General features: G+C 31.9%; 2 protein-coding genes across 2 annotated transcripts; both read left to right on the forward strand.

Annotated features, from left to right (window-relative positions):
* Window positions 1–243: 243 nt before the first annotated feature.
* On the forward strand, window positions 244–629 carry LOC127074173 (uncharacterized). The gene has a single exon (XM_051015469.1). The coding sequence runs from the start codon at window positions 262–264 to the stop codon at window positions 598–600; it is 339 nt and encodes a 112-aa protein (XP_050871426.1). The 5' UTR covers window positions 244–261; the 3' UTR covers window positions 601–629.
* A 2,827-nt stretch (window positions 630–3,456) lies between these two features.
* On the forward strand, window positions 3,457–4,068 carry LOC127135294 (uncharacterized). The gene has a single exon (XM_051062040.1). It carries the CDS (start codon window positions 3,457–3,459, stop codon window positions 3,808–3,810), a length of 354 nt encoding a protein of 117 aa, XP_050917997.1. The 3' UTR covers window positions 3,811–4,068.
* Window positions 4,069–8,763: the final 4,695 nt, after the last annotated feature.

Raw genomic sequence — 8,763 nt, forward strand, 5'->3', positions numbered from 1 at the left:
CCGACCCTAAGAACACGTTATTGTAATCATAGACATAAGATTTTTCAAAAGATCTCGCTAGGGGTGATAATTAAATACACATTTATCTCAAATTTTGTCCTTTTCAAATAACATTAAAGTAATAAACCACGTATATCAATAAAAATAAAATAACAAGCATGATTATAGAAAATATTTCTATTTTAATTACTAGACTATACTTAGTGCATTTGAAAGGATTAGTCAAAAACTGGAATCCTCATACTGCACATATCCTGGAAAATGGTACTGCACACGATGGTGACTTCATGGATGCTTCATTTACATCTAACAGCACCTGCAGTAGCTGGTGTTCCAGTTAGTATCATATTGATCCTCAAGTTGTTGTTTGGTTTCAGATTCTTCAGAGACGAAGCACTTTACCAATCCAGGTTGTTTCTTTTTCGATTAGGTCAAATAGCTTTCAACACTGAACATCAAGCTTCCAACGTAGCAAGAATCGAACGTGCTTTAAGGTTAATCTTTCCAGGACATGCTACTGTAACCGGTTCTAATTCAACTCGGGAGTTGCAGAATCAACAGGAGGAAATGTTTTACTCGCTTTCAATGATGGCTCTTTGATCGTGTGATTATCACTTGCTTTGCTTACTAAAAGATATCAGGAAAAACTTATGTATTTGAAATAAAATTTTCCGAATTTCTGCATGCTATTTTTATTTATATTTCATGAATGAGTATCAGTTTGTACTTTATTTACCTTATTTCACTATTTTTCTATGATAATTGAATTTGATGTTTATTAGATCTTATCTTATCTACATCTGTTTTTTATTTGATGTTTATTAGATCTTAACGTTTGCAACACAAGTTAATTTAATCAAAATTAGATAATTTGGGAGTTAATTAGCGTAATTTACTATAAAATAAATAAACTTGTGTCCTTTAATAAGAAAAAACAATCCTTTTTAGATTTTTCAACACTGTTCATTCGAATGGTTATATATACGCACCATATGTCTTGGTTAAGTTGTTAAGGCGCGTGTGCTTTCATCATTTGCTTATCTAGGGTTCAATCCTCAAAAAAAAAATACATTTTATTTTAGAAAATAAAATAGACAAATATATGATTCAAACTCTTATCCACATTAAGCTATTCTGATAACTTGTCTACAAGAATCCCCTATCATGTTTTAAAAATAGATCTAAATTTATTATTTTAGAAATCTCATGATTTCAGAAAAATATATCTTACGATTTAAAACATTATCCATTAAATTTTCATTTATTTTAAATTAAATTTGTTTTCAAACTATTTATTAAAATAAGTATGTATGACTCATTTATAAAATCTTAATAACAATGATCGAATTATAAAGGTGATATTTAATATAAGGTTTTATGTCTCATACATTTTTTGAGAATTTTGATAGTCAAACTTTTGAATTCTATAAAGCCGACACATTTTATTATTTTTTAAATAGACTATATAAAGAATATTTATTCACAATTATGTATTCTAACAAATATATATATCAAAATGTATACATTAATCCTTCCATTTTTATTCTTATAGTCCTAGTACTTTTCAACTTAAGTTGAGTCAAATCATATACATTTGAAGTTATTAAGAAGTGATTGGATCAAAGAAAGATTTTGAAAGTTAAAGAATGAAGCTAAGAAATTGTTCTCTTTATTTAAAGCTATGTTGGATTTTGACCACTATTTAGTTTTTTGATTATATTTAGAGTTGTAGAGATTTAAATGGAGGAAATTAGTGGCGAAATGAAAGCTAGTGTCTAAATTACTAACTTTCATTAAGATACGAAAGTTTAATTCGGATTGTAAAAATTTGAAAAAAGAAAAATAAACTCAGGAGTGTTGCTACATACATTGCATTTACTATAAGAAAATTGTGTTTAAGCATAGCAAAATGCGGACGCTAAACCTCAGAATTTGGACACTAACAACAATTTAGCATCAGTTTAGCATCCAAAATACCAATAAAAACCTTAAAGCTAAACACTAGCCTTCATGTTGAAACTAATAAATATTTACTAAAATAAACTTTAAAATTGTCTAGTTAAACTATCTCTAATGATAGTTGTGTAAAAATATCAAATTTAAAGATACATGTTCGAACATGCAATATTTCATTCATCAATCTCAACCACTAGACTGTTTTAAAAAAAAATTCTAAAACTAAAATTAATTACATTTTTTAAAGTGAAATTAATTATTTATATAAAAAATGACGCTAAACTTAGTATCAATTAATTAAAAACAGTAACTAGCATTTATTTGTTGGAGACGCTAAATTAAAATTATGTAAGATATATTTTTGTCTTAGCATTTTCATCTTTTTACCCTATTATCAATGCCGGTTAAATAAAAATATTAAATTAATAATTTTGTAAAACTATAAATTGTAAATAATTTAAATACATGCAATTATATTTTGTTGGTGAGCAACCCCCAATTAACTCTAAAGATTAATATAAAGACTAAATAACAATACACTTTTTAAAACTAAAATAAAATAAAACCTATAAATTGATACCTGCAAAAAAATTATATTTACATTTTAAATTTGTAAAATTTAATTGAAGACTAAGAGTTTATACATCATATTTTGGAGAAATAAGACAAGAGTTTTGACATCATATTTTGGAGGCAAACAAGCATCAAGATATTAGGAGAGCAATGATGGTTACCACCACTATTATTTCATCATGAATCATCTTAGCAGTTTTATGTTAATGTCTTTATTTACCATAAGTAGATAGTTCCTATATAATTAGAATTTTGAGATGAACTTTTGTATAACTATTTGATCTATGTAAGTGTAGTAGTACTATTTTATATAATTATAAATTTTAGTGTATTACTTTTAAATATATTGATTTATAAGAGATAGTAAAATTGTTGTATAGAGCTCAGATAAGTAAATCTCAGTTTAAGAAATCTTCAAGAGATGGTGGGAATATCATATAGAATTTCCATATGAGCAAAATGTTATGATTTAAGAACGCTTATAAAAAAAATACAATTTAAGAACAAGTCAAGTTAGTTTATAAAATAAATAAATAAATATAGAATATAAATACTTACCAAAATTAAAAGCAAATCTATTTATATGTAGTGCTGATAGTGCATGAATAAATAAAATCCCCATGTGGATTAGCTTTTGGATTTAAAAATCTATCGTGATCATAGACGAGATATTTTTTATAAGATTATGGTAGAGCATAATATTAAATTACACATTTATCTCAACTTTGTCTTCTTCAAACAACATTAATTTAATTAACCATGTTACTATATATATATATATATATATATATATATATATATATATATATATATATATATATCCATAAAAATAAAATAATAAAGCATGATTAGACAAAATTAAATTTTAATGATTAGACTATTTATAAGTCCAAAACTTGAATACTCATTTTGCACATAAACTCAAAAATGGTACTGCACATTATGGTGACTCCATTGATGCTTCATTTACAGCCAGCAGCACCTGCAGTAGCTGGTGTTTCAATGAGTATCATATTGGTGTTCAAGTTGTTGTTGGGTTTCAGATTCTTTAGACATGAAGCACTTTATCAATCGAGGTTGTTTCTTTTTCGATTAGGTCAAATAGTTTTCAATAGTGAACCTCAAGTTTCCTATTTAGCAAGAATGGAGCGTGCTTTAAGATTAATCTTTCCAATATATTCTACTGTCACCACTTCTGATTCAACTTTCTCACAGTCAGATCATGCGTTGCAAAATGAACAGGTGGAAATGTTTCACTCGCTTTCAATGATGGCGCTTTGATCATGTGATTGAACTTGGTGTTTATTGTGTGTAGTTGTTTGATTTGCTTGTTTATGTATAGTTCGATCTGTGTGATGAGAAATTTGTTATAGCAAAAAGGAAATCACTGTATTGATAATGAATTGGTTTTGCATCTCAGTTCATGTTGGATACGATGGTGACTGTTTGGTTTGATAATCACCACTATCGGCTAACGATGTGCGCTGGTCTCTTTTGCTCGGTCACCTAACTATCTTATTCAATGAAAATCTCATCTTTCAATTATTTATTATTTATTTGGTTTTTAGCATCAGACGCTTGAATTTTAAGCACACACTTGGATTTAATTTTCAATAATTCACCTCTATTATATTTGAATTTATAAAAGTTTCTAGAATAGCATCGGATACTTCTGTAAAAGATGTGCATAAATAGAGATGTCCTGCGATATAAATCTTTTAATGATAAGGAAGATGCATTGGCCACATGCCAAAGGGCGGTAAAGTCCAATTACAATGAGGCACGGTCCAAGAACGTATGCGTCAAGGCATTAATATTAGTGATTCAAAGCGTTCACTATCGTCGGATATAATTGGACAATCTCCTGCATGAGAGGTCAGATTACAAGGGGATAGACTTAACCACCAACATTATATAAAGTCTAACACATGTCATTAAGGTATTCTCTCATTCGTATACTCAAACTATTTTTTTCACTTATTCATTCACTCGGGTGTTGGAGTGCTAACATTCTATGTTCGTCTTCGCTCTACCATACCTGAATCTCACTCCATTGCATCGGAGCTTAAGTCCATCGGATCTCCACCCACTTCTGGTTTTAATACGAAAAAGTGGTGTCTTTTATGGGAATTGACTTTCGATTCTCACAAGTTTCCGCGATCAGCTTCTCTTATCCCAAAGTCACGAATCGTTACCGCGACCTCAATTTGAAGAAGGTGACACTTTTCGATCCACCTGCTGAAGTCACCACAACTCTATGAACTCTAAGATCATTCACTTACCTTGACATCTCTCCGATTGATAGTGGATCGTTTAGCAAGGAAGATGGGAATGAAAAGCATCCACCGTGAAATTATTCAAGACCGTCAGTGGTAACTAGGAAGTAGAAAAAAAAACTTATTTAGGGTTTTGAGATAGTGAGAAAGTGGAAGAAGTTCCCAACACGACGCTTCCACTGATCTTAAGTGTTATCATAGTGAATCACTTAGTGTTAGGAATCCTTATTGTAGCGGGGTATTCGTTACCATTAGAGATATTGACTAAATCCAAGGTAAACCATACAAGTCGAGTCGCCACCGCACTTCTATTTATCCAAAGGAATGGTTAGAAAGCGAACAAAAACCTAAAAGTTTTATCGAATCAAAAACTAGTAAAAATGTCAGAGATCTGGGTAAGGGGGTTGGTTATGCAATGGAAAGGTTTTAAGCACCCAAAATATCCTAGGTACTCCTAGGGAGCCCTTTTCATAAGTGTTGTTCTAGTCTAAAGGGTGTAGGTATATCTAAAGTACTATTTACTAAAAGGAAGGTTAAAATAAAATGACTCGCAAGGATGTCGCATCCACTGCCTACGTATCTCATATGAGTATGAGAATCAGAGTCTTCGTAGCTCGGCTACCTATAGGTTAAAGATAAGTGTGTTCGGTAAGACGTTGCGTCTTATGCCTACGTATCTCATCTGGAATGAGAATCAGAGCAAAACGTAGTTCGGCTAACTACGGGAACAAGGGTCTCGATTGCAACTAGGGCAAGGGAAATGGACGGTCTCGATCGCAACGAGGGCGAAAGAAAAGAATCGTAGCAAGGGCGAAAGCAAGCAAGGATTAGTTGTTAGTCGTCAATCAAACTCGGCAAGACATCGCGTCTCGTGCCTACGTATCTCATCTGAACATGAGAATCAGAGTTGTCGTAGTTCGGCTAACTAGGGGTTAAGGATTGCCATCTGAACATGGACTTACAAAAGAGGACACCAGTTGTGTCAAAGGAGGGTGGGCAGTGTGCTCAACGTCCTAGCAGTAGGTGTCGCAACTCGCTGAATCGAGTCTTAGGTAGTTACCTCTTTGCAATAGAACAGACTGACATGCCACAAGATCGGAGACTCACGGAAGGTCTAAAAGTGGGGAAGCTCTGCTCTAGAGTTGTCATGCAATATGGACCTATGTGTTAGGATTTACAAAGGGGAACATCTACCTAATATTAGCATGCAAAGAATAGGGGAATTATACCTATGTTATCATACAAAGGGTTCTACCTAATGGGTGCTACCTAAACGGAACAAGAGTCGACAGATGGAGCGCGGAGAGGAGTTACAGATAAGGTAGATGGCGATGCCGGAGGCAATCGACTTACAGGTAGATGGCGACGCCTGAGGCAATCAACTTACAAGTAGATGGCGATGCCTGAGGCAATCGACTTACAAGAGGATGGATGAATGCGTGCTGGTTCTGTTAAGTTTTGAAAATGATTACTCGACGTTGGATCGAGCTTTTGATCTTATTTTGAAATGGTTATCGGATGTTCGTTTTAATTCTTGTATTAACAGGTGACTAAAGAAATAAAGAAATAAATATTATACACTTTATGGAAGAGGGGTACATTTGTTATGAATGGGGATTGTTCATGGCAAACAAACAATAAGAATATATGCCTCATACATCATACAAGTAGGCAATAGTTATCAATCAGATCAGATAAATAAACAATATATAATCAAACCAAAGAATCAAACAATGCATGGGAGTATGAACATGTTAAATAATCAAGCAATAGAAAGCATGAATGAGAGAAACAAGTATAAAAGATAACAGATGAATCAAACAGATGAAAATATACACACGAAGGGTCCACTGAATAATTTAATCAAGAAATGAGGTAAGGACCAAATAAAATAAAGGTAAAAGGCCTCTAATACATGGCATATGAGATGAACAAGGGAGGATCAAAAGATCTCTTCAATTGCCATAAGCAATCCCTATGTCAAACATCGATCATAAAGAAGTCAACTGAAAATTCAAGTCAACTTAAAAAATAACAAATAAATAGCAAATTAATCAAGAAAATTATGAAAAATTAAACTAAATAAGGTGGGGTCAGGACATCATCATCCCCCAAAAAGATTTTAAAAATAATGAAAATTGGCATGTGAATTAATTAAAACAAAACATAGGTCAAACCAAAAGTCAATTAATAAGACTAGGTTAGAAATAAATCAAGAATAAATAGTAAGTTAATCAAGAAAATTATGAAAAATTAAACTAAATAAGGTGGGGTCAGGACATCATCATCCCCAAAAATATTTTAAAAATAATGAAAATTGGTACGTGAATTAATTAAAATAAAACAGAAGTCAAATTAAAAGTCAACCAACCAAACTAGGTCAAAAATAAATCCAAAATAAATTGAAAATGTGAAATAAAATTCCAAGAAAAGGTCAGGTTGACCATAAGACAGTGGTCAACCTTCATCCCAAAAATCAAATGCTAACAATAATTTTAAGTCATAAAAATAAAATCAATAAAAAAAGTGTGTTAAAATGGACCATTTAGAATAAATAATTAAAATAAAATATTAATATTAAAAAAATACGAAAATAAAAATTATATAAAATTAAATAAAACGTTAAGAAAAGTGAAAAATATTTTTGGGTAATTTTATGGACGAAGAAAATATTTTAAATAAGAAAAAGAAATATGAAAATGGAAGGATTAATGGTGATGAACATGGTAAGCAAGCGTAGATATATCAAAACATGGTCATGGAAGAGATGATTACCTAATGGAAAATAGAAGTGGAATGAAATCTGATATGTGATGAAACTTTTCCTCCTTGCCACGAAATTCCAATGCTCCTTTAGGGGTAGGGTTTCAACTTCTTAAATAGGGTGGATTAGGTGTTCTCATGGGCTTTTTAATAAGTGATTTATCCATAAGAATAAAAGTGTGAAGTGAGGTGTAAAATGTTGTTATTTTGGGTCAAACTTAAGTGAATGGATGTCCAATACATGGCCAAAATAGGTAAAAAAAACATGACTGGTTTGTGCAGCATGCTTAGAAAATCTGATTGGGTCAGCCAGGCCCAAAATCTGCCTAGAAAATCAAGTCATGGTGCCCACTTTAAATGAATGTATCTCTCAAACCATGGATCCAAATGAGATGATTCTAAAAGGATGTGAAATAGGACATGGCAAGGTACAATTGTTGTGAAGAAAGTATTTTCAAATAATGCCTTGAAATGCAAGAAAACTGGCCAAGAAGTCTTGACAAATTTTGAAGATTTTGGACTTAGAAATTTTTCTGAGTGTCCTAAAAATATGTCTCACTTTGACTAAGCATAACTTTCTCAATTCTAATCCAAATGGAGAAAAATTTATATCTATAGAAATCTTGGAACAAGAGGAACAACTTTCATGTTGGAGAAATGTTCAAATGGAGCTTTTATCTTGATGGAAAATGGGTCTAAAGTGAGTGTAACAATCATGAAAACTTGCCCTAAATGGAAAGTCAACCATTTCCAAATTAAGTAACTTTTCCAATTCCTGATTAAATGATGAATCCATGATCCAAACTTGATAAAACTTCACATGTAGGCTCCCCTAGGCATGGATTTTGATATTCCACTCTCAAAATGTCAGGAGTTGACTTTTCTGGCCCCACAATTGACTTTTCCCAAACTGTCTGATTCCCGATTTCAGTGATCAATTGAAACACCTCTGGCTCAAATAAAGAGCTGATTTTTTGTATGTAGACCCTTGTGGACATATGTAGGGCCATGGAAAAGAGTTTCACCCAAAGAATCAGAAATAAACTGATTTTATACCAAACCCTAGTTTTAGGGCAAAATGATCAGGAACTGATTGCACTGATTGCCAATGGATCTTTCTGAGACAATTGTGAATCTTCCTAGGCCAAGATGCATCTCCAATCATGACATGGATAAGTTCCTCTACTTCCAACCA

This window comes from Lathyrus oleraceus, chromosome 4 (genome assembly GCF_024323335.1).
Source record: "Lathyrus oleraceus cultivar Zhongwan6 chromosome 4, CAAS_Psat_ZW6_1.0, whole genome shotgun sequence".
In the NCBI taxonomy this organism is placed as follows: domain Eukaryota; kingdom Viridiplantae; phylum Streptophyta; class Magnoliopsida; order Fabales; family Fabaceae; genus Lathyrus; species Lathyrus oleraceus.

Coding starts and splice junctions, on each gene's coding strand:
- LOC127135294 (XM_051062040.1), top strand. CDS start 3,457: ATGGTACTGCACATTATGGTGACTCCATTGATGCTTCATTTACAGCCA.
- LOC127074173 (XM_051015469.1), top strand. CDS start 262: ATGGTACTGCACACGATGGTGACTTCATGGATGCTTCATTTACATCTA.